Source organism: Mangifera indica, chromosome 13, assembly GCF_011075055.1.
Source record: "Mangifera indica cultivar Alphonso chromosome 13, CATAS_Mindica_2.1, whole genome shotgun sequence".
Lineage (NCBI taxonomy): Eukaryota > Viridiplantae > Streptophyta > Magnoliopsida > Sapindales > Anacardiaceae > Mangifera > Mangifera indica.
The window spans coordinates 12,750,488-12,774,233 of record NC_058149.1 but is presented as its reverse complement, the minus strand read 5'-3'; the positions used below and the strand labels follow the sequence as shown (position 1 = coordinate 12,774,233).

The window sequence follows — 23,746 nt, the reverse complement described above, 5'->3', positions numbered from 1 at the left end:
TGGAAAATCTGAAACTAAATGCCATATTTCACATTCAATACCATTAAAATTTCCCAGAATTCACAATTTGTACAATGGAATTGGAGGGGCCAGTCAGAGTATACAGTCTAATTCAACAAGTTATTTCAACAAAATCTAAAACCATACAAGTGAAAACCAGCTGCTCAGAAGTAATATGGACTAGTGATTAATTTGATTGTTGACATTCTCACTGGCTGGATACAGGAACACTATCTTCACCGTTTGTTGTCTCAGTTGCAGGTGACTTCTTTGTAAGAGACTTGGGTATGTCAATATCATCCTGTGAGCAACGCTGCTGAGGGTGTGATAGCAGCACACACATTTGACGGAACAGGATGCGTGCTGATCCCTGTCCACTTTCAAAGATATAGCCTTCATATTCAGACACATGTTCAAGGGCATCAACAAGAGCATCGTAGACCTCCTGCGGGCAGTTGTCAGGTCCAGGCTTATCATGGAGGTACATCACATCCATAGTGAATGATTTCTGGTTTACAGGCCATTGATGTTGTGGTCTAACGGATGATCTGCAGTATAAAAGAAGCTGCACGCAACAGAACATCAGAACCTACTTAATACTAGAAAAAATTCAAGTACTACAGATATGCTATCCAGGTCTGTATAATTGCAATCCAACTGTGATCTCAAATTCAGAAATAAGTCATTGCACAGAGGAACTGGGAAATCCAAATATCAGTAAGGTTAAAAACAAAGAAGCCTCGAAGAAAATCTTAAAAATAAACAAAATCATATCAAACTCCCAGCAGGTTCCATAATATTAAGAAATCATATGATTTTCAAGTGAACATGCACCAAGTTTTTTCTAAATTGGAACTTAAGTTTGCGAGAGACTATAAGGTAATTAAATAAAAAATTTGCATTTTTTTAGGAACAAAATGGATGAGCAAATAAATACAAGTTTGAAACAACTAAAGCTTACCACCCTGAGAATCCGATTTTGTGCCCGAGATTTCTTAGCTTCATGAGCAGCTAACTTAAAGAGATGGGTGAGATCAGCCTGACCACAAGAAGAAGTGGCAGAGAGCCCCCGAACTGCAGCCATAGCTGACTCTACATCGCTGCTGAACTCTTTCCGAAGCTACAACATATCAAACAAGAAACATGGATAATTTCCAAACATAATAAAAAGTTTCAACATGTTTGTTCACATTACATCATAAATTATATTTTTCTGCAGCATTTGCCATTTCATGCATCTATTTAACACACAAGTAATGTTACTGTTATAGAATTCCATGCTTCAGTCATCTGCAGCTGGGAGGCGTTCTCTATTTTAATTCAAATGCATCAAAATCAAATATAATTTTAAGAATAGGCTGAAAAACAAAACACTATTCATTTGTTCAGCCAGTCATGCTGAAGTCATCAACATCCTCCCACCTGACAGATTTTGGGAATACGGAAAACTGTATAAGGATATTCAAGCTTGCACAGAGTTTAGGAGAACCCATATTCTATAAATTTCTGAATCTTTATACCCATTCACAGCAGAACTTAAGACAATTGCAAGCAAGAAAATTTAACAGATAAAAAACAACCTAAATAATTTTCAAAGTAGCAAATGGGAAAGTTTCAACTTCTGGAAGGCGAATATCAAAATAAATCACAAGTCGTTTACAAATAGACAATTAAGAGGAAACCAGCTGAAATTAAATAATTACCCAAGAAGTGGTTTTGGCGAGAGTGGCAAAAGCAAATCGGTGATCGGGGTTGATTGAGAGCTTGGCATTAACAAAGAGGAGAATAGCTTGCTTGATAGAATCCAATCTAGTTAATGGTCTCCCATTAATTCCAGTTGATTTCATTTCCACCAGAGATTCACTGTCCACATCTACGCAAAATATGATGTCTTCGTTGTTTAAGCGCCTTGGCGGCACTGTGAATCGCTCTGCTACTGAGCTTGATCCTTCTACTCCCTCCATCTCTCTCGACAATGTTGGTCGATTTCTCGGCTGCGGATCTCGAGGACCCCGATATCTACCAATACCAGATGGCAGAAACGCAGCGTTTTCTCCCTGGGGAAAATTCTTTTACCCCCCCAAACGTTAAAGGTAGCCCAACAAGTCCCACAATTTAAAAAAATCAAATTGGATCCACAATGTTGAAAATGTTAGTCTTTACATTTCATTTCAAGTCTGGTTTCTATTGGAAATTTTGCTAGAAGTCTGAAATATTTTAATGAACCAAACTCGAATAATACGATAAAATCTAAATGAACCTACCCAAACCTCAAACCTAAAAGAATTCGAGTTTGGGCTTGAACATCGAATCCTAATTAGGTAAATTGATCTGACAAACTTGTTTCACCATCGAAAATTCTAGAAACAAATTGTTTTGATTACAAATTAATATTATTTTTATAAACTTTTACAATCAATAGCTTCTATGATACAAGTATATCTACTTTGAGTTATACTATATATACAAACAACAAACATAAATTTATCTATAAATGATGACATATTATTATATAGTCTGATATAATATTTTTCTATTTTAAAATTATTTAATTATATGATAATATTTAATTATTTATATATAAATTTATACTCATTACATAATCTTTTTCATGAAATTAATTTTGTAATAGTTATTATTTTATATTTTTCTATTTTAATTTGGGTTTTGGGGCTTAGCTCATATTATTTCTACTTAATTTTAACCATTTATTTTTTCTGCTTTTCGGGCCTAGGAATTCCGATTTCTGATTAAAATAAATAAATTAATTAATTGATGTTAAAAAAAGGCCCGTTTTAAGTGTAGGGGTAATGATTGAAATAATTTTTTTTTGCTTTTTATATATATAAAATATTTTTTTATTATATAAATATAATTATCTTTTCAATTGATTTTTTTAAAAAAAATTATAATATTTGAGATTGATTGATTAATTAAACATATTATAAATTAATTTTTAAAAATAAATTAATTAAATATTCTGTCAGTCAATCATTTGACCAATCATCTGATAAATTATCTAATAAATATTTATATTTTTTATCTTATATTTTAATTTTAATTAATGAATAAATAAATTTTATATTTTAATTGAGTAAATTTATACTTGATTGGATAAATTTTAACAATAAAATTATATATATTTATTTTGGGTATATAAATATATACACATTTATATATATCATCATGTGATTAGATGATTTTGAATTAAGAATAAAACAATAACCAATCATATGATGACACATATGAATGTGTATACATTTATATACTCAAAATAAATACACATAATATTACTCAAATTTTAATTAGATAAATATATTTTAAATTATATACGTATAATAAAAAAAATTGACTATATACATGTACAAAGGAAAAAAAACAACGCTATTCTATGAATATCCCTTAAGTTTATCGAATAGAACCGATTCCTCAAGCCCATTTTGCTCACTTCTTTTTCCCATTGCCTTGTGCTTCTGCTTCAGAGTTTGTCGCTGTAGCATCAACCGAGATTTAGAGGGCAGAGATGGCCTGTTTACATGATCATAGTTGTGAAGATCATGATTGTTCTTCTGATTGGTCTCTCTACAAGCACATAGACCTCTCCAAGGTTAATATTTTCCTCTTCTAGCAACTAATTATTATTTTTTTAATTGTGTAGAAAATGATTCTTAACTTCTACTTAATCCATGCCGTAAACTGACTGTCAGACCTTTTAAACCGTAATTCTGCATCCTATAGTTATATAACTGCATTCAATATGTGTGCCCTTGCTCCCTTATGGCTATTCAAATTTAAATTGTAACTAGGAAAGCTTCAGATGCCTCATCTTTTGTTTGTTGTCATTATGTTTGATGTGTCTCCCAGATGATTTATACTGCTATTAACGAACAGGGTCCTCTGGACTATTGGAGGAAATGAGATTAAATGACATATTTGGTTGTTTGGTGTTTTGTTGATTGCTTAAACTTATTCCTGATTACTTTTGTTGCCATACTTGTTAACGAATCAAAGTGAATAAGATGCTTGGTTGTATATTAAGTTGATTTAAAGAAAATTTTCTTATGAAGAAATTGACATATATGTTATTTTAGTTGATTGCTTTCACTGATGTTTTTTCTTATTTTTGTTGGGTATGTTTTTGTTGCTTCTTAGGTATCTGCATTGAATGAGGCCGTTCCAGGAAGTGTTAAGTCTGTTTTTAAACCATGGGAGCAACGTCTAAATTCTTCTGGGGTAATTTATCAATGCATTTTGGGTGTATCATACAAATTATTGTTCACACCGAGGATTTTCTACACAAAATCTTGGAATTACATTTACAAAACCTTATACATAAGAAATATTCTAAGAAATATGGTGTGCCATGGTTGAATTGAGATTTCTTTTTATTTTTTCCTTTTTTTCATGGCAACTCTGAATATTTAACATATCTGGCGTCGTATTATATATAAAAGCTAATTGATTGTTTCACAGTATCTTAAGACTAATGGTAATCTCTGTGGAGACAGGAACACCTGGAAAGTAATGATGGTGATCCAGAGTTACTTGTTTATATTCCGTGAGTTGTTACTTACTGCTGTTTTAGAGTCCTTTTCTCTTGCGGCAGGCATTTTAAAATTAAACTTTTGTAATATCTGTGTTTTGTAGTCTTAATATAATTTCCTATTTAATAGAGATGTAGTCTCCTTTGCTTTTCTGTTTTATTAAAGCTTACAAATCCTTTTGTCTGATTGTGACAGATTTACATCAGATGTTAAGATCAAGAGCATTTCAATTGTTGGTGGTGCTGATGGAACAAGTCCTTCCAAGATGAGAGTGTAAAGTTCAACCTTGGGAATTTTATTTTGTGTATAATATGGTCAATCACAGTAGTTAATGATCAGCTAGCCTGCCTTTCTTTCTTTTTTTCTTTTTTTTGAATTAAGTTTAAGAAATTGTAAACTATGCATTGAAGTAAAAGAAGAGGAGATACAGTAGTAGTATACCTAGTGTCCTCAAATAAACAAATAACCAAGGGAGGGGAATAACTAAAGTTAATTTCATCCATAGAAGGTAGAACTAATATATGATACCTGTAATGTAATATCAGATCATATCTGTATTTTTAGTTTGTAAAGTAGGAAATGAAAGGTTTTGCTCTCTCTCTCTGCACTGCATAATATATTTTTTTAAAACCCTAACGTGGCAGTTTTTCCAACAACTTGCTCACCAAACTGTGTTTTCTTCGTGTGTTGGCATGCCAGCATGCTGACTAAAGTTAGATGTTATTGGTTTCTATGAAGAAAACTCTTGAACTCACACTGTCAGTTCCATGTAAATGAGAATTTACAAAGATATATGAAGTTTGTTTTGTTGTTCTGTTCCCGGCAATATTTTCTGAAGGAAAAAGGCATATCCCTGATATTAAGTCTTCTCTCTAACATCTAAATTAGGTTCATCAATCGGGATGGAATTGACTTCTCAGATGCACAAGGTATGCAGGCTGTTCAGGTATGCCTCATATTGGCATCTTTTAGTGTGTTACTGATTAATTTAGTATTCCAACTTATATGAGATATCTGTGTCATTTGTTTAAAGGAGTGGGATTTGGTTGAAAATCTGCAAGGAGTGTTGGAGTTCCAGACAAGGTAGTCATTGTCTATTGATCAAATTATTTGACATACAAGTTCATGTTTGTTAGGGAAACTTACTTTAAATTGTTTTTATGAGGAGAACTATTCAGGCAACCATAAGTGATTCATGGAACATGGACAACATGTAGTTTTCTTTTAAACAAACATCTGAATTCTGTTTCATCATCAGTTATTTTCCACTTCCTGACAATGTATTAGTGTATATCATTAGATATTCCAAATTTCAAAGCGTGGCAAATATTACATTACACTTCCCTGATAATTTTGGAGGTGACACAACTCAGATACACTACATTGGCTTGAAAGGTGAAGCCACCCAGGTAATTTATTGTTTGACATTCGATGGTTGTATTGTTGATTATATTTTCCCTAAAAAAAATGTAAATATTTTCTTTCATGTATGAATTATTTGTGCTTGATCTGAAACTTCCTCTCTCTGGTTTCTTATATGTCTCTGAGTAACAGTTGAAAAGGGATGTTGTTGCAACAATTGTTTATGAACTGATGCCAAATCCTTCCGATCACAAGTAAGACTTCGTTGCCCTTGCCAAACTGTTTTAAATATATGGTTTACGTTTTTAATCAATTGCTTGTGACACAGGACAATGATGTTCTGAATTAACTTTGTTAGTTGTATGATTTATTTTCTTTTACGGCAGTTTCCATCATCATTTTGCACAAAATTTTGCATTAATGTGCTTTGTGAAAGAAATGATTGATTTTGCTCATTACAAGAGACCGGCTAGTTTATTCAGCTAATTTTTTCTGGGATAATAAACTTTTTAATTCAAATGTAGATAATGAGCCTTTGTAAAGAGTTGGCACTTGCAATTTCTTATGACTGTAAACATTCATGCTCTGTTCTGCATGACTATTTTTCTCTACACTAGTAGTTTTAACTGATGGGCATGTGCAGGACAAAGGCTGAAACTGGTGGGGGCATGTCTCATGTCGAGTGAAGAATTCATGTTTCCTCAGCAAGATTTGGACTAATTATCTGCAGTTCTGACGATACTAAACAAGTTTTAAAAAATTGCTTGCGAAATGTCTTGGTGGCATCACTTGCTTTGACAAATGTTTATGTAACAGAAGCTTTTGTTTTCTCATAAAAGTTGTAGTTGTAATGCTACACCAGACCGGGCGAGTGTGATAAATACTTATAACTATGGCTTTTATTTTGCAAATTCCCTTACTACATTGATTAATTTCATTCCCGTGTGTTTGCTTGTTCGGCCAGTTTTTCTGTATGCTGTATTTAGGGTAAATTCGAATTGATTTGTTTAAACTAAAAAATGAGTTTAGTTTGAATACGTCTAAAACAAGTTCAGTCTAAACAAACTTGAGTTTGAACTCACGCTAGAGAGTTATATGTTTTCAAGTTCAAGAGGTTTGGTTCATCAATCTTATAAGTGTGGAAAATTTTGATGCAAATCAATTAAAATAATATTGATTTAATTAATATATATTAAAACGATATTATTTTACTTAATTTTTATTTCATTACAATATTAAAACGAGTTTAAAACTTTTGTAAGTTTGAACTTAAGCTAAATTTGAATGTAAGTTTAAACTTAAATCAAATTTGAATTTAGTTTTTTTAATAATAAAATTATATGTATTTATTTTAAATATATAAATATATATTTATATAATAATAATAATTTTAAATTAAAAATAAAATAATATTTAATTATATAATAATTTATATAAATATAAAATTATTTATATATTTAAAATAAATATATATAATATTAATATTTTTTAAATGAGTCAGAGTTCAAACCAGTGGAACTGAACATGTCAATATAAGAATAGATTCAAAGAAATATAAACTACTCTAAGCATATCATTCCCTGCATTTGCGCCCTCTTTATATATGGGCCATTCTTTCCTTGATCTATTTTATTCATTTATCTTTTTTTTTTTGGAAGAAAATTCTTAAATGGGTCCTTCATTTAATTCTCAATCTTGTCTTTTGTATTTTTTGGGATAAGTAGTACTCAATCTCATCTTCCCTCCAGTTTCTTCTGATTAACACTGTAAAGCATTCAGCCACTCCCTAATGCAAAAGATCCAAATCCAATAATTTGACACGTGTGCGGATGATTAGGGGACTAGCCGTGCGCCCTACCGTACCCCAAAATTTTCATTCTTCATTTAAGACATTTACTGAGGTGTGGGGACTACCTTTTAATTTGATATGATATCCACCTGGCATTTGATTTTCTTTCTTTTAAGGCAATGGATGCCGCTCACGGCGCCAATCCACTATTTTGAGGGGAACTAGGGTTTTAGCCCATTTTCAATACCAAATTATCACTTTCTCAGTCTCAGAGACACCGAGACGAAAGCTCAAGAAAATTCAAGGCGCTTTCTACCTTGTTATTTGAGGTAAAGTATTTTCTCTAATGTTTTCCTGTATAATCTCTTTATCATCTTCATGGCTTCATTTATTTTTTATTTTTGTTTCTTGTTACTGTTTGTGGTTTTGAATTTCATTTGCATCATGAACAAATTCGTTAATATACTGTTAAAATATAATTGTCTTTTGAAACTTAATAGTGGACTTAACTTCAGTTGCACAGCTAGTCACCTAGCAGTGTACAGCGTAAATTTAACACGACACCTTAAAACTGCTGGTCGACTCCCCCACTCCAAGCCTGCGTAACTAAGGACGCTGCTAACCGTCCCAACCGCCTCGTTGAAAGCCGTCTACCATCCTGAACCACCACATAGCGCCAGCGGGCAAGAGTTTTTGCGTTTATCACAATACAATAACCTCTGTCAATTGTCTGCTGATCTTTTTCGTTTTAGCCGTTTCAATCTTGATTTTTAACACGAAATGTTTATATATATTGATTTTACCATTTTGAACAAACATGTTTAATACTTTAGAATTCTAATATGATATTAATAATCTGTTCATGAAGGTGATTCTGTAACTAAAATTACCAATAAATATTATATTAGAATAAATGCTCATGGTATTTTATTTTATTTTTCTTTCTGGTGATAGCCATGTCTGTGCCTTCAAGAGACATTATTATAGCAATTGAAATGCTGGCATTAACAGCCATTACCTGCATTCACTTTCTTGCTGCTGAAGCTATGATACAAACCCAGCTTCTATGTGCAAGTCCCTCTCTTTTGAGTTCCAACATCAAATTCACTGACAACATAAGCATAATCAAATTCACAAACTATTATTATTGCTCTCTGCTGTTTGGAACTTTGTTTGAGCCTAATTTGCTTACAGAATTCTGCTTTTTTTCAATCGGCAGCTTATATTATCAGAAGTAATACTATCATTCAGTTTGAAGTTTCTTTTAATTGCCTGTAGTATTTTTTTGTTCTCTATAAATTATCAATTATTTTTTATTTGGGTATGAAGGAATATTGGGCTGGGGGTATACCCTAACCGGTGATTCAGTCAATAGCTATTTTCAGTTCCCCCAATGGAGCATAAAGGAATGCTCGCTATGATTACCATTATTTACGTAATTTTATATATTCAGTACAATTTGTTTGTTTAGTCCTCAGTTATTTTTTTGAAATGTGTAGGATACTTGTGCGGCTTCAGTAAAAACCAAAATGCAGGCGTATAGTGGTGCTGCTTTGAATGGTTCTTTGCAACAGCTCATTTGGGCCAAGACTTTGCCATTTCCTTCACAAGGGTCTGGTATGAGCAGATTCCCAAATCAGATTAAATTAAAATACATGAAGCCATGTAGATCCTCCTACATTGAAGGAAGTTTGGTTACTGGGAAGCGATCATCTTCTGTATCTGTTCCTGTACCTGAAATTGGAGGTAATTGTAGTTTTGCTCTTTGGTTTGAGAAATTTTATTTCAAACCTGGCTGCTTCTTGAATTATAAAGTCTGATGTCAGGTAATGGAAGTAGCTTTGTAGACTATGAGCTTAGTGAAGCAGATCCTGAGGTGCGTGAAATTATCAATAAAGAGAAAGAGAGGCAGTTCAAGAGCCTTGAACTTATTGCTTCAGAGAATTTTACATCCCGGGCAGTGATGGAAGCAGTTGGTTCATGCCTGACAAACAAATATTCTGAAGGGTTGCCTGGTAAAAGGTAAACCTTTTTCAATAGTAAGGAAATGTGTAGACAAGTTTATTTGTGTTATTTTTTTATCTATCTTGCATGAAAAAAAATCCTTTTATGTACTGCAGATATTATGGTGGTAATGAGCACATCGATGAGCTTGAAACCCTTTGTCAGAAAAGGGCTTTGGCAGCATTTCATTTGGATGAAAAGAAGTGGGGTGTTAATGTTCAGCCATTGTCAGGTTCTCCTGCGAATTTTGAGGTTTACACTGCAATTCTAAAGCCACATGATCGAATAATGGTTAGTTGTTTTATATAATTTTTTTATTCAATTTCTAATTGTAATCGTTGGTCTACTAGAAATGATATATCCATCATGTATTGTTGTGACTTTTTAGGGTTTGGACTTACCTCATGGTGGACATTTGTCTCATGGGTTCATGACTCCTAAAAGGCGGGTTTCTGGCACTTCAATTTATTTTGAATCTATGCCTTATCGACTTGATGAGTCCACAGGTGATGCTTCTCAAAGTTGCCAAGGTTATAATGATTGACAATTTGGCTCAGTGGTGGATTCATTTTTGTTGAATTTCTAACAGGACTTGTTGATTATGATATGCTTGAGAAAACGGCTATTCTCTTTCGACCAAAACTAATTATTGCTGGTGCTAGTGCATATCCTCGAGATTTTGATTATCCTCGCATGAGGGAGGTAATGATTTATTGCCAGTTCTGCATTAATATTGGTTAGATAATGACACAAAAAGTTTCTGTCCTGTGTTAGCGTATTTATAAGTGGCTAACCAATTGACATCCATATGCATTAGAAGATTGCTGATGCAGTTGGAGCTTTTCTTATGATGGATATGGCTCATATAAGTGGGCTTGTTGCTGCTTCTGTTGTCGCTGACCCCTTTGAGTATTGTGATATTGTGACAACAACAACACACAAGGTTAGGTTTGAAATAGTTTTCTCATTCTAACTATTTCTGAATTTATTTTTCTGTACAATGTTTCAGATTTTTCTTTTTACTATAAATGACATGCTAATTTCTATACTTCATCCAGTCCCTGAGAGGTCCAAGAGGTGGTATGATTTTCTTTAGAAAGGATCCCATTCTTGGAGTGGATCTAGAGTCTGCCATCAATAATGCTGTTTTTCCAGGTTTACAGGTTAGTTGGACTTTTCTTGATTGCTTTCTTATCCTTTGTCTGAATAAGAGTTTGTTTTTGGTCTCCATTGGAATTTGCTTCTATCTTCTTTAATTATAATACTCTTGTGGGCCATAATTAACACTTATATGTACAGGGTGGCCCTCATAACCATACAATTGGGGGCCTTGCAGTTTGCTTGAAGCATGCACAGTCTCCTCAGTTCAAAGCTTACCAGGAAAAGGTTATTATACTTCCTTGTTTAAGATATTTTCCAGAGTTTCATAACTAAGGGGACTGAATTTAGTTACTCTGTCATGCAGGTGGTCTCTAATTGCAGAGCTCTTGCAAGCCGATTGATTGAATTAGGCTACAAGTTGGTTTCAGGCGGAAGTGACAATCACCTGGTTCTTGTAGATCTGAGGCCAATGGTGAGTTTTATGGGTTATTGATAAGATTTTTTGTGAAGGAACATATTTGCAAATGGTATTTCAAACCACTGAATATTTGAGTGTAAAAAAGTATTTGCTTTGTTGTTAACAGGGTATCGATGGGGCTCGGGCCGAGAAAATTCTTGACATGGCTTCAATCACCCTCAACAAAAATTCAGTGCCACGTATGCCTTGCTTTGTTGGTCCTAATCATTTATCTGTTATAAAGTCCCAAAAGTTTTTCCTTCTATTTCACTGTCATGGTACTAACTCGTGATATTGTAAATTGTAAAGGTGATAAGAGTGCCCTAGTCCCCGGTGGCATTCGCATAGGATCACCTGCAATGACTACCAGAGGATTTACGGAGAAAGAATTCATAGCAGTTGCTGACTTTATTCATGAGGGTGTGCAAATAACCCTTGAAGCTAAAAATTTGGTTAAAGGATCAAAGCTCCAAGATTTCATGAAATTCGTAACATCATCGGATTTCTCCTTGATGAAGAAGGTGTCGGATCTTCGTAGCAGAGTTGAAGCTCTTACAGCACAGTTTCCGATTCCTGGAGTATAAACAGTTTACAATCTTTTGATATTTTCTAATAACAAGAAGATTGGAGAAATTTTTATAATAGCGAAACATTGCGATGAAAAGTTCTTGAATGGTGTGGTCAAATGTTGATGTTTTGGCCTTTTTGGTGTATACTAATAAATTGGTTAATGCTTTAGCTTTATAGTTCATATTACTTTCCGCTGGGCAGAGGGATTTTGCATGTTGGTGTTTGATTTTAAGAATATCCTTGGCTTCATTTGATCTGAGAACTCAATGTACCAAATGCAGTCAACGTCTCTGTTTTTACAATTTTGTAGTATAAAACTTGAATGAATTCAAACTCTTGGTGTAAATAAATAATTAAATAATGTAACATGCTATTTCAAATTTATATTGAAATATCAAACTTTAGAATATAGTAGTAGACATAGTAATTGGTAACATGACTAAAAAAAGTGGTTGGGTAAACAATTCAAGCTCACTCGAGAGATATTATATGGTATATACGGAAACTATAATTTACTAGCTACAAAATCAAAATTTTACTTATACAATGAGAGGAGAATCCTTGTAATTAATTTATTTTAATATCATTTTATACATTTTTTTTAAAGATGTTATTGACGGTGGATTTGATTTGAGTTGAGACTGAATAAGGGTTATCACAAACTCGATTTAAATCTAAAATCCTTTATTTCACTTTATAAATCTTAATTAATATCAAATCAAATATCAAATTAATCGATTAATCTATTTAACAGGTAATTATAAGTTTTATATCTTTTTATTATTTTTTTGTCGATACAAATTCATATAATTCAGAAACCAAAAGTTTACAAACATTAAAATCGATTCATTTATAAGATCTTTATTTCTTAGCATGTATCAAAATCAATTTAAATTTCTAATTTTTATTTGCACATCTTTCAATTGTATTAGTCTTAAATTTTTCTATAACTTCATCTCGAGAAGTTAAACAAGCAATTATCATAAGATGATTCATATGAGAATCATGAAAAATCTCTATTTTATGGGAATTTTTTTTTTGTTTCATCTCCTATGGAAATAGATATAAAAATATATTTATAATAATTAAAAAACATTGAAAAATAATTTAATATTTTGTGATTTAAAAAAATATATTGAGGGGATGGACTTGGAAGAGAACGGATCGATAATATATTATTTGCATTATCGATTGTATGGATTTCTCTTCGGTGTCTGTTCCCGTTTACATAAGAGTATTCTCTATGAATGGGATAAGACGGACTAGAGATCCTATTTAGAGGCATGAATTGCCATCCCTACCTCTGTAAAAATTTGGTTTTGGAGCAAACCTTGGGTTAGGATAATGTAATTCACTGTTCCTAAAATTGCCGAGAACACGAGCGCGGTGATGTATGTTGTCTATGTCCCCCTCACGGTAAGCCATTCTATCTCCTTACTCTTTTTCCACTTCCACATTACAAGACTGCCTCCTTTTCCGTAATGCTAGGGTTTAAGGTTTAAGCTACCCTCTTCTCCCCAGATTTCTTTCTCCTTTTAAATTTTCTGCTTCAGTGATTCAAATATAACAAATTCATTCAGGTAATTTCTTTTTTCTACTTAAAATGCTATGGTTACTGTTTCATGTGGAGTTGATTTCTGAATTTCTTCTAGTCATCGCAAAATTTATCATAAACTCTAATTTATTTGGAATTGTTTCGTTTCTAAGCATTGCAATGACCCTTTTTGTTTCTTTGATGCAGAAATTTCCCTACCTCTATCTATATTACGTTTAGTCAGCAATCAAATTCAGTTTTAATGGTTTATCTAATTATTTCCATATGTTTTTATGGGTTTGCAGCTTAAATCTAAGCTCAATGCCTAAAAAATCTAAGTCTGCCAAGGTACTTGAAAAATCGCAAGAAATTGTTTCTATAGAAGATGAAAACCCTTCTTCGAAGTCAAAAAAAGTGAGTAATGAGATTGATGAAAAGGCTTCTTCGAAGTCTAAAAAATTGAGTAATGGGATTGATGAAATTTTTGCTGGTAAAAAGAGGAAGAAACCTGAAGGTAAAAAATCCCGGAAGACAAATAAAGATGAATCTGGTGAAACAAAATTGGTGAAAAGGAAGAAAGAAAACAAGAGTAAAGGAGTTGCAGAGGGTGGTTTTGTGGACACTTCTTCCCGGCCTATGAGGAAAACTGAAGATGGGTTTACTATCTACTCTGAAGAGGAGTTGGGTATCAATAATTCTGATGCTGGAAACACTCCACTTTGTCCATTTGATTGTTCTTGTTGCTTTTAGTGGTACTTGCAGATGGGGATGTCCTCGTTTGGATTTTTGTTGTTCTCTTTTGCAATTTTTGATTAAGGCTTCGTTTGTTAAATGTAGACTATGAATCCAGTGTGACTTATCAGTGTTAATTTCCCTTATTTTCATAATGAAGTTATTAGACATAGAATATGTATTTTTTAAAAGTGTTGAAGAGGTTTTTGGTGCATTTAGTTGTGAATAAATCTGTAAGTTATGGTAAATTATTAGACTTAGAAATCAAGTGTAATGCTAAAGTCTTAAGAATTCTCATCGCATGAAAAATCGAACTTGTTCTTAAGTGAGATCTTTACATGCAGGAGGTTGTGATTAGATGGATCTTTATTAATTAGACGGATCTTTAAGTAGGTTAGTTGGCTTTTCCTTGTTAATTCACAATCAGTATAGTTCTTTGATTTTCAGGATGCACCAATTTACTTTGTGTTGAGTGTGCTATACTATTAAGTTGATCATGGGGGATAGTATTGCAGTTTTTGCTAGGGGTGAGCAAAATACCTGGTAGGAACCAGAGACGTCTGGTACCTGGCTTGCGGTTCTGGTTTTGACAATGAACCAGCCTTACCCTATAGGCTCCGGTCCCAATTTTTGTAAAACCGGCCAGTTTTGGTTCTACCCTCAAGAATCCGGAACTGACCTGGGACCTGGATCCAAATCAGAGTTTGGGTACCTAATCTGCTACCCAACCCAGTTTCTTTTTCCTTTTTTGAAATTCTTCAACATTTTAAAGATTGACATAGTTTTGCTAACCTTATGTGCAGTTGTTGTACACAAGTGTATTACAGTCACCTTTATATGATATACATTTATTGACTGATTGTTTGTTGTACACTTTCATTGGCAATTTGTCTGTTGTACACAAGTGTATTGCCCTTACATTAATGTGATATATTTTCTTTGACTGATTGTATGTTGTTCTTGAGTGTGTTGCACTCATTAATTTAATATACTTCTGTTGGCTGTTTAAATATATATAAGGGATGCATACAGGTTGAAACTTTCATGGTAATATACATAACCGAACAAATTCTGCTGTAAGCTCAGGTATTCTACAAAAAGAGAGCTGTTTCAGGGAACCAAGTAGGCTTTAAGAATGTTTAGAGGCCAAGTTCCCATTATGTATGCAGACAGACTTTAGTATCCTACTTATCGATTTTCTAGGTTTTATGTATTGCAGTACTTCAGTAAATGTTTGCAGGGCAGGTATTCAGTCAATATATTATATACTCAAGTGTCACTTTGAGATTCAAGTAGAAACAAACCCACCCCATTATGCAGCAGGTTGTATTTCAAATGAGCCCTTACAATTTTTTAACAGCATTGGGTTAGAAAATCTGCTGTGGCTGTGGAGTAAACCACATACATATGAAGAGATATATTTATTTCACTAGCTTTCTACTTCACTTTCAACCTATGTTTCATCAATGATCTTGGCTCACAGTTGCTATAGAAATCTTCTTAATGTGGGTTGGGTACCCGGAACCAAAACGGACCAGATAGATTCCTATCCATACAGGTACTGAACCCACGATTTTGCTGATATGGGTTTATGGTAATGAATAATGTGTAGGAATGCGGTGCTAGTCATTGCCTGTTGTGAGATTGTTTTGTCTCTTATTTTCGATTTAGGAACATTCATTGAGTTATGATAGAGTTTGAAACATTCTAATGCTCGTAGGGGGTTTAAATATTCATTCGATTTGGATTCTCCATTCAAGCTTCACATTCGAAATATTAAGTTATGATCTTTTCTGGTCCTTGTCCTGTCATCCTAGTGTAGCATGGTTCAAGCAGTATCAAGTTACCACCGTCATCACATCCAAAGCCACTATTGATTCTAGTCCTACATCAAGTTTTCAGTTATAAAAAAATGTCAAATGTCAAATATCTTTTGCCGCAAACTGACGCTTTGTATTACAAATTAACCCACTCAAATACTAGAAATGATTTGTAATGGATGTTTAATATTTGTTAATATATTATACTTTGGTTTCAGGAAAGTTTAATTCTCTGGAAAAGTGCATTCATGGAAGTTAAACTCTAATGAATATCCAATCCTTAATCAATCCATTTCTATAGAAATTGGATTTCATAAACAAAGTCTTAGCCTCTGGCAATTTTGTTTTGAAAATCAATGTGTCTTGGTTTGGATTGCCCTTCCGAGTAGTTCTTGGATAGCACACTTACCAAGGCAGTACAGACAAGCAGCCCAATCTGCAGAAGAGGGAAAACAAATAAAATTTTCATTTTTATACAATTTGTTCTATTTTCCAATGCTGAAATGTTTCCCATGAGTAAGAAATTTAGCTCCTTTAAATTTGAAGGAAACCATGTGCAAGAGGCTCCCTCCAATCGTGTTAGTAGCAGACTTTAGGCACCATGCAAAAGGTTGTTTGTTTTAGAATGATAAACAAATACCCGTGTCTGACTGAGTGCCATTACCCATTCAGGGTTTTTAAGAAGGGAAAATAGAAAAATTGTAACCAGGTAATTGTATCATGAAACAACAATGAGTTTCATGGATCTTCTTCTGGCAAATTTATATGGGCTCCAAGCGGCAGACGGGTAGCCATGGGTAAGGCTCCTGCTGCTGACTCAGATGTGGAGCCACATTCAATTACATATCTGTTCAATGTTATGAATAATTTTCGTAAATCCAGATTTTGCAAACCCAGAAAATAGACACAAGAAACTTTCCCAGTTACCTGAGCAAAACACCCTGCAACAATCGATGCCCAGAAGGAAATAACGCAAAAGAAGACGAATAAATTTGATTACCAAAGTTGTTCTTCAAGAAAGATTCACATTCCCTCCAGGCTCCATTATGAATGGAGTCGAAACTAAAACATAAACTGCTCTGTAGAACCATTTGACGGCGTGGTAGCCATTGAAACCCAGAGTATAGACAGAGCAGGCATAAGATGATTTTCAGCAGCCACTGAGTAAATTTATTTATAGTGGTTTCCTCAAACCCTAACTCGCTGAGAGATGAAATTACTGAAATAGACAAAGATATCGAACTCCTTGACTTAAGAGGGTCAATGAAGTAACTTAACTTCAGTTACGTCCTTCTTACAACTTCAGTGCTGACAAAAGCCCTTTGAACTAGTTTTATGAGCACTGCTGACGCAAAATCCAATGATCGCAAATGCAGAATAACGGGGAGCTGCCAAAGGATAGCTGAGATGGTTAAACTTGAAATTACGAAAATGTTTTGAAAGAGCTTGAGATTGAGATTTGTTGTAAGTATCAAATTAAGGTCAGATTTTTTAATTATTCGGTAATAGTTGTAAAATTAATAATTGGATTTAGCGTTTTATTTATTGGATATGAGTAGTTTAATTTTAAAAAGATAATTTAATTTAAATAAAATAAAAAGAGAAAATTGGATATAAAATATAATATTTTTAAAACTAAATCAGATTACTCAGTTCGATCAATTGAATCATGAATTAGATTACAATCTGTTTCAGTTTTACAATCTGATCTAATCTATATATAAATATTAACTTATTTGAAATTCAATCAAATTGGATAAATTTGTTAAACTGAAAAAACTATTTAAAACTAATAATTTGTAATTGATTTTTTAATTTATGTAATAGAGTATCAATTCTTTAATTAACATATTTAAAATTATGTTTTATATATTTTATGTTTAAAAAATATAATAAATATTTGATATTATTCAAAAAATATAATAATTTGATAATAGATTGAATTGATTGATTGTTCAATTAAGTTGATCAAACTGTAAATCAGTAAAAGCACCGATTCGATAATCGATTTTGTTTTAAAAATGCTTAATAAAACATTTTAAATAATGATTATTCTGTTTATGATATTGTTTTTTTATGGAGGATTATGATTTATACAAAAATAGGGTAAGAAAATTTTAGTATTAAATTTTGAGATATAGTTTTATAGGTATAATCTCTAAAAATTAGCGTTAACATATAAAACCCTTTTTAATTTTGATTTTTAATTAATTATATTGATCTGTTATTATTCTAAATATAGTGAAAATATATAATTATGCGCTTACCAAAACGGGCACAACCTTTTAGGAGATTAAACGACGTCGGAACCACGTAGCATAAGTGTATGTAACCGCCCTGGAAGCTTCTGTGTCAGGGAGGAGAAGGAAGTTGCATGGAAGTCACAAGAGGCCACGCTCAGGTCTCATCCTTTGAACGCGTAAGCACACACCAAGAGAGAAACCTAATTATTTATAACTAAGAGAGAGTCTTGTGGCCTTTCTTTGACTCATCAGTTAGATCTTCATTTCCCAACTAACCCTTTGAAAACTGGAATTAAATTTCGTCAAATTAGAAGAAAAGTATAACCCTAAACGCCCAAATCTCGTTTCCTTTCTAACTATAAATCTCGTTGATTTTCTTTATTTTATTGTTTCACACTGGGATAAAGGTTTGAATCGACACCATGAACGTAACATCTTGCTCTGGGCTTCTTTCTGCTTCCCATCCTCAGTATTTCAATCCTAACTTCTCAAGGTATCGTCCTAGAAACTAAAATTATCAATTTATCTATTTTCTTTAGCTGCTGACTTTAAAGTGATCACGAAATATTTCGGCCATCTGTTTGAATTTCGTTTTTCAGTTTTATTTTTGTTTTTTAGTATCATAAAGTTATATATATTCTATTCAACTAAAGTATATGTTAAATCATCCTTTTGTTCTTTTTCCGGTTTAAAATATAACCCATTTCTTATTTTCTACGGCAATCAATAATTTCAATTTTTGACAAGTTGTGTCTGCGTCTGTGTGTTTCGAAAATCATATCGAGAAATTGCACATTAATTAGTTATATTTGTTATGCTGCCTTCTATTTTATGTTACCTGTATGGTGACGATATATGGTCTGTCAGAAAATTTTGAGTCATTTGTTTACAAGCTTGTGTTTCTATGACATTCTGTTTCAGTGTTTTATTTTGGTACATTTTTTTAGTTTGTAAGGAATGTCTTGGGGATGGCTGTCAAATCTTGTGGATGCTGTGGTTGTTATAACCCAATTTTAACTGATTTATACAGAGTAATGGACAATGAATAATTGATATCAATTATTGAAGATTGTGTGCGACACAATTGACTAGATATTCATTTATTCACAGGTCATGCGCTAAGACCACTTCTCCCATTGGATCTTCATCTCAAGCACACACTTATCTAAGTTCTTATTCAGCTGTTAAACGAGCTGGCATTGTTGGGGTACCTTATCTTTTTGGTCCTGCTCAGAAGAGAAGTGTAGTTGGGAAAACATATTGTGCTATGGGAGTAAGCACACATGGAGAAAATGTTGCAGAATATCAGCCTCATTTACATGCCGCAGAAGATAAGGTTGGGGTGCTTCTTCTGAATCTTGGAGGGCCAGAGACACTTCATGATGTTCAACCATTTTTGTTCAATTTATTTGCTGATCCTGTATGTCAATTCTCTGTGTTTCAGTTCTTCCATCATCCCCTTTATTGTTACTATGCCTTTTCTTTAACATTTGCATTTTAATACAGGACATCATACGACTCCCAAGGCTGTTTCGGTTTCTTCAGTGGCCCCTGGCAAAATTAATTTCTGTAGTACGAGCTCCCAAAAGCAAAGAAGGATATGCTGCCATAGGAGGTGGCTCACCTTTGCGGAAAATAACAGACGAGCAGGTGTGAAGTAACCCCTTATCATGGCATTCTTTTTGCGTTTTTGTCCATTTATTTGGTTTTTTTCTTATGCTTAAGTCACCTATGTGTTCAAACTTCAAACATATGCTCTTTTTCTTTCTCCAATTTGTTTTTTTTTTTTGTTTGCTTGATAATTCCATATGGTTTTAAACCCTTGTTGCAGGCACATGCACTTAAAATGGTTCTGCAGGAAAAGAACTTACCTGTGAATGTCTATGTTGGAATGCGGTATTGGTACCCATTCACAGAAGAGGCCGTTCAGCAGGTATGTTTTGCACCTTTTAGTAGTGGTCTACCATCATTGGGAGACTTTTTGCCTGGAGACAAATTCCGTAATGAAACTTTTTAAAATTGAATTGCTGCTGGTTGGTGTGAGAGATCTTATGGTTTAGTTTTAAGATTTCTTAAAAGTTAAAGAGAGATAAGAGTTGCCTTTTCTTCATGTGCCTGTTTCTTTGAGATGTCTAGTTCATTCAACTACCATTAAATTTTAGTGTTCTATTGCATACCGGATTTTATGCTTTAACAGTTAAGTTATGATTTAGAAAAAAAACTTGGCATCCATTTTAAAGTTGTTAGGAATCAGTATATTTAAAACATTGGGTTACATGTTACAGATTAAGAGAGACAGAATTACAAGGCTTGTTGTGCTGCCACTTTATCCGCAATTTTCTATCTCTACAACTGGATCAAGCATCCGTGTTCTCCAGAGAATATTCAGGTGTTGTTTCTGTTTCTGATTCTATTCTCTAATTTCTTGCCTTTGATGAATAAATTCTGTCCCGTGTCATAAACCAATTCTGAGCAAGAATGATATATCAGGGAAGATGCCTATCTGTCAAGGCTGCCTGTTTCTATCATTCGGTCGTGGTATCAACGAGAAGGTTATGTTAAATCCATGGCTGACTTGATTCAGAAAGAGTTAGATAAATTCTCAAAGCCTGATGAGGTGTGTTTTAATACCTGATTTTCTATATGGTTCTCTTGAATACAAAACTGGTATATTTTAAAATTTAGTGTATCTTGTCTGTTGTCATTTGATGAGATTTCTTGCAACAGCTGTTCTCAAATTTTATATGTGGAACTATAGGTGATGGTATTCTTCAGTGCCCATGGGGTACCTGTCAGTTATGTTGAAGATGCTGGTGATCCATATAAAGATCAGATGGAAGAGTGCATCTACCTAATCATGCAGGAATTGAAATATAGAGGAATTGATAACGATCATACTTTGGCATACCAGGTCTTATTGTAAAATCCATTTCATCAGCTTTTGCTTCCATTTTTATTGCCTTCTCTTAATTATGAGCAGTGGCTGCAGCTGCTTTCCCACTTTTTTGATTACCAGTTTTTCATTTCCCCCGCATCATTAGGTTTGGGAACTAGAATGTTTGGTGGTTTAGATTTTGGATTTATTATTATTATTTTTTTACTTATTTCCCCCTTCTTTTGCTTAGAGTCGAGTTGGGCCTGTACAGTGGCTGAAGCCCTACACTGATGAAGTTCTTGTTGAACTCGGCAAGAAAGGTGTGAAGAGTCTCCTAGCTGTTCCAGTAAGGTACTTGACTGGTCACTGAAATATAAATTTATTGGTTGTATTTTTTATATGCACTTCAAATTGGCAGTTTTAAAGTTAAAAATTAATTGTATTCATTACAATTTCAGCTTTGTAAGTGAGCACATAGAAACTCTTGAAGAGATTGACATGGAGTACAAGCACTTGGCCCTTGAATCTGGCATTGAGAACTGGGGACGCGTCCCTGCCCTGAACTGCACCTCCTCCTTCATCAATGATCTAGCAGATGCAGTGATAGAAGCCCTACCTTCAACAATGGCTATATCTAACCCAAGCAACTTCTCTGAAGGAAATGAGGATGACCCAGTGGAATATGCTATCAAAATGTTCTTCGGTTCAATCTTAGCATTTGTGTTGGCTCTTTTCCCCAAATATGGTACTCGAATTCAGGAATCATCTCCTTTGAAGGTGGAAAAGAAGTTGTAAGAGAGCTGAATTGTTGAATCTGTTGTTTCACAGCTGAGATTCATATAAGCTGCTCATTCTGAGAGATTAGAAGTTCAAACATAGGAACAGAGTCTGTGCCTCCCCTTTTTTTGGCTTTGGGATAGGGTTTAAATGCCCAGATCAACCAAGAATATTGTTTTTTTAATAAGAAAGGTGGTATGGGTAATTTTTTTGTAATGAAAGAGTTGACATAATCATGGTAGACAGATGTTTGTGCTTATCCTTTTTATCTTCATTGCAACATATGTATGCTTGTACTGTTATTGAAGTGCCTTAGTTGTCAGCAATGAAAGGAACCTTCCAAACAGGATCAAAGTGAAATAATTGCATTGAAATAAGATTTTGGTTCTTATTTAGATCCGACGAATGAAGAGTAGGTTCGGATTTTTTTTTTTAACTTTTTAGGAATTTGATATGTTCTGGATGGGTCCTGATTCCAACCTATCATGAAATATGGAGCCAAAGGTAACCGAAAACCTGATTTGTTAACAATCTCCTGTATAAACCAGCTTTGTTTTGCTGAAGGATCCATTAATATGTTCTCTTCTGTAAAATCGTTAATAAAAAATCTACTGAGCTAGTTTATATTCCAACCACTAGAGTGTGATGTTACTGAACTAGTTCAATTCCGGCCACTAGTTTAAATTCGTGTCTCTTTTGCTTCAAAGGAGATGTGAACTGTGTTTGCTGGGCTTGGAATAGTGATTCCTGATTTTATGTGCTTATTTCTTATGAATTTTTGAACTGTGTTTGCGGGGGTCTGGGAATATTAATTGCTGATTTTACAGGATTATTTCTCATGAATTTTTAGCTTAGCCAATATGTAAAAGCTATAGCGGTATTAGAGCTCTTTTTAGGAATAAAACCAGAAGCTACTGTTACAGAACCTTTTGATGGTTGATGCCAAAAAGAAGGGCTTCCCTGGAGCTAGGGACTAATTGCCCACTTCTGCTACAAGGAGGAATGGAGTTAGGGGAATATACGTTGTTGGATATTCCAATTCCTTTTCAGTGAAAGGGCTTTGAAAGGCAATTAGCCATTTGGGCACTTGATTAATCGGCTACTGGGTGTTGTTTCATCCAACTTGTTGGATTGACATTTCTGAAATATCCTTAAACGGAATTTGATCATCTCTCAATGCAAACCAATCTTTTCAAATGCCTTGGTTGTCATTAAGAAATTGAACTTTCTGTCATCTTCTTGTGAATGGATTCATCAGTTCAGATGCGAGTTCTCTGATTCGGTTTGAATGTCAGCTCCAGTTTTGCTCCTAGAGTGAAAAATAATAACATAATTCTAATTGAAATTTGTTTGCATCCATCCTTTTGTAGTGATGTTGATGTGTTTCTTCGCCCTCCTGCTCAAACAATTCATGGTCTTCAATTATTTTTACCTTCTTGAGCTGCGATTAAAATATAGAACATGTCACTTTTCATTCTTTTTTAGCTGGATTTTTAAAGGCAGTTTTCCAAGGTCAGAAACAACGAAATATTAATTGTAAATAAAATATGGGTTCCAAGTAAGAATAAATCATAACAGGTTTCAGTTTCGATTTTGGTTTTGGTTTAGTTTGATTTTGTTGTTTTTACTCAAAAATATAAAAATATTATTGAAAATAGTAATGGTAAATAAAATATGGGTTCCAAGTAAGAATCAATCATGATAGGTGTTGGCGTCAGTTTCAGTTATAAGACCACATACGTTTTGTCGTGTTGGTCATGACCAAATGTTTAAGCTCAATTCGATTCAATTTGTAGTAATTAATCTCGAACTTGAACTCGAATTTTAATTAACTCATTATTAAAAAAAATTATTTTAATATATATTTATCAAAACATTATTTTATATCAAAATTTTTAATTTGTTAACTTGATGAAACTCAAACTTGAGCTTGACCTC

The 23,746-nt window shown here is 33.5% G+C and overlaps 5 protein-coding genes and 1 long non-coding RNA gene across 7 annotated transcripts; 4 read left to right on the top strand and 2 right to left on the bottom strand.

Annotated features, from left to right (window-relative positions):
- Window positions 1-9: 9 nt before the first annotated feature.
- Window positions 10-2,071, bottom strand: LOC123194723. The gene is made up of 3 exons (XM_044608093.1): window positions 1,704-2,071; window positions 962-1,120; window positions 10-565 (listed from the first exon to the last, which is right to left on the bottom strand). Exons 1-3 carry the CDS (start codon window positions 1,962-1,964, stop codon window positions 209-211), a joined length of 777 nt encoding a protein of 258 aa, XP_044464028.1. The 5' UTR covers window positions 1,965-2,071; the 3' UTR covers window positions 10-208.
- Window positions 2,072-3,385: 1,314 nt separating this feature from the next.
- Window positions 3,386-6,817, top strand: LOC123194722 (PITH domain-containing protein 1). The gene is made up of 9 exons (XM_044608092.1): window positions 3,386-3,607; window positions 4,153-4,233; window positions 4,509-4,558; window positions 4,740-4,817; window positions 5,433-5,490; window positions 5,578-5,627; window positions 5,845-5,953; window positions 6,099-6,160; window positions 6,550-6,817. The coding sequence occupies exons 1-9, from the start codon at window positions 3,524-3,526 to the stop codon at window positions 6,590-6,592; spliced, it is 615 nt and encodes a 204-aa protein (XP_044464027.1). The 5' UTR covers window positions 3,386-3,523; the 3' UTR covers window positions 6,593-6,817.
- A 1,014-nt stretch (window positions 6,818-7,831) lies between these two features.
- LOC123194721 (serine hydroxymethyltransferase 3, chloroplastic) lies at window positions 7,832-12,040 on the top strand. Its single transcript, XM_044608091.1, has 12 exons — window positions 7,832-8,024; window positions 9,195-9,441; window positions 9,522-9,717; window positions 9,816-9,990; window positions 10,088-10,205; window positions 10,289-10,401; window positions 10,520-10,642; window positions 10,758-10,862; window positions 10,999-11,085; window positions 11,165-11,272; window positions 11,385-11,457; window positions 11,567-12,040. The coding sequence occupies exons 2-12, from the start codon at window positions 9,225-9,227 to the stop codon at window positions 11,839-11,841; spliced, it is 1,590 nt and encodes a 529-aa protein (XP_044464026.1). The 5' UTR covers window positions 7,832-8,024; window positions 9,195-9,224; the 3' UTR covers window positions 11,842-12,040.
- A 934-nt stretch (window positions 12,041-12,974) lies between these two features.
- LOC123194719 (uncharacterized protein C6G9.01c-like) lies at window positions 12,975-14,274 on the top strand. Of its 2 annotated transcripts, none has more exons than XM_044608089.1 (2): window positions 12,975-13,243; window positions 13,667-14,274. In XM_044608089.1, exons 1-2 carry the CDS (start codon window positions 13,221-13,223, stop codon window positions 14,109-14,111), a joined length of 468 nt encoding a protein of 155 aa, XP_044464024.1. In that variant the 5' UTR covers window positions 12,975-13,220; the 3' UTR covers window positions 14,112-14,274. The 2 variants fall into 2 exon arrangements, with proteins under 2 accessions (XP_044464024.1, XP_044464025.1); XM_044608090.1 differs by lacking the exon at window positions 12,975-13,243 and adding an exon at window positions 13,250-13,407.
- Window positions 14,275-16,079: 1,805 nt separating this feature from the next.
- Window positions 16,080-17,289, bottom strand: LOC123194718. The gene is made up of 2 exons (XR_006497318.1): window positions 16,841-17,289; window positions 16,080-16,349 (listed from the first exon to the last, which is right to left on the bottom strand). It is a non-coding gene; the product is annotated as an uncharacterized LOC123194718 (long non-coding RNA).
- Window positions 17,290-18,252: 963 nt separating this feature from the next.
- On the top strand, window positions 18,253-22,067 carry LOC123194717 (ferrochelatase-2, chloroplastic-like). The gene is made up of 9 exons (XM_044608088.1): window positions 18,253-18,649; window positions 19,267-19,576; window positions 19,663-19,806; window positions 19,988-20,089; window positions 20,442-20,545; window positions 20,647-20,773; window positions 20,915-21,067; window positions 21,282-21,382; window positions 21,490-22,067. Exons 1-9 carry the CDS (start codon window positions 18,579-18,581, stop codon window positions 21,824-21,826), a joined length of 1,449 nt encoding a protein of 482 aa, XP_044464023.1. The 5' UTR covers window positions 18,253-18,578; the 3' UTR covers window positions 21,827-22,067.
- The last annotated feature ends 1,679 nt before the right edge of the window (window positions 22,068-23,746 follow it).

Coding starts and splice junctions, on each gene's coding strand:
- LOC123194723 (XM_044608093.1), bottom strand. CDS start 1,964: ATGGAGGGAGTAGAAGGATCAAGCTCAGTAGCAGAGCGATTCACAGTG. Junction 1,121..1,703: donor TCGCCAAAACCACTTCTTGG/GTAATTATTTAA, acceptor GATATGTTGTAG/CTTCGGAAAGAGTTCAGCAG. Junction 566..961: donor AAAATCGGATTCTCAGGGTG/GTAAGCTTTAGT, acceptor TGTTGCGTGCAG/CTTCTTTTATACTGCAGATC.
- LOC123194722 (XM_044608092.1), top strand. CDS start 3,524: ATGGCCTGTTTACATGATCATAGTTGTGAAGATCATGATTGTTCTTCT. Junction 5,491..5,577: donor AAGGTATGCAGGCTGTTCAG/GTATGCCTCATA, acceptor ATTTGTTTAAAG/GAGTGGGATTTGGTTGAAAA. Junction 5,954..6,098: donor TGAAAGGTGAAGCCACCCAG/GTAATTTATTGT, acceptor TCTGAGTAACAG/TTGAAAAGGGATGTTGTTGC.
- LOC123194721 (XM_044608091.1), top strand. CDS start 9,225: ATGCAGGCGTATAGTGGTGCTGCTTTGAATGGTTCTTTGCAACAGCTC. Junction 10,206..10,288: donor TCGACTTGATGAGTCCACAG/GTGATGCTTCTC, acceptor AATTTCTAACAG/GACTTGTTGATTATGATATG. Junction 11,086..11,164: donor TCAAAGCTTACCAGGAAAAG/GTTATTATACTT, acceptor TCTGTCATGCAG/GTGGTCTCTAATTGCAGAGC.
- LOC123194719 (XM_044608089.1), top strand. CDS start 13,221: ATGTTGTCTATGTCCCCCTCACG. Junction 13,244..13,666: donor TTGTCTATGTCCCCCTCACG/GTAAGCCATTCT, acceptor ATGGGTTTGCAG/CTTAAATCTAAGCTCAATGC.
- LOC123194717 (XM_044608088.1), top strand. CDS start 18,579: ATGAACGTAACATCTTGCTCTGGGCTTCTTTCTGCTTCCCATCCTCAG. Junction 19,807..19,987: donor GGAAAATAACAGACGAGCAG/GTGTGAAGTAAC, acceptor CCCTTGTTGCAG/GCACATGCACTTAAAATGGT. Junction 21,068..21,281: donor ATCATACTTTGGCATACCAG/GTCTTATTGTAA, acceptor TCTTTTGCTTAG/AGTCGAGTTGGGCCTGTACA.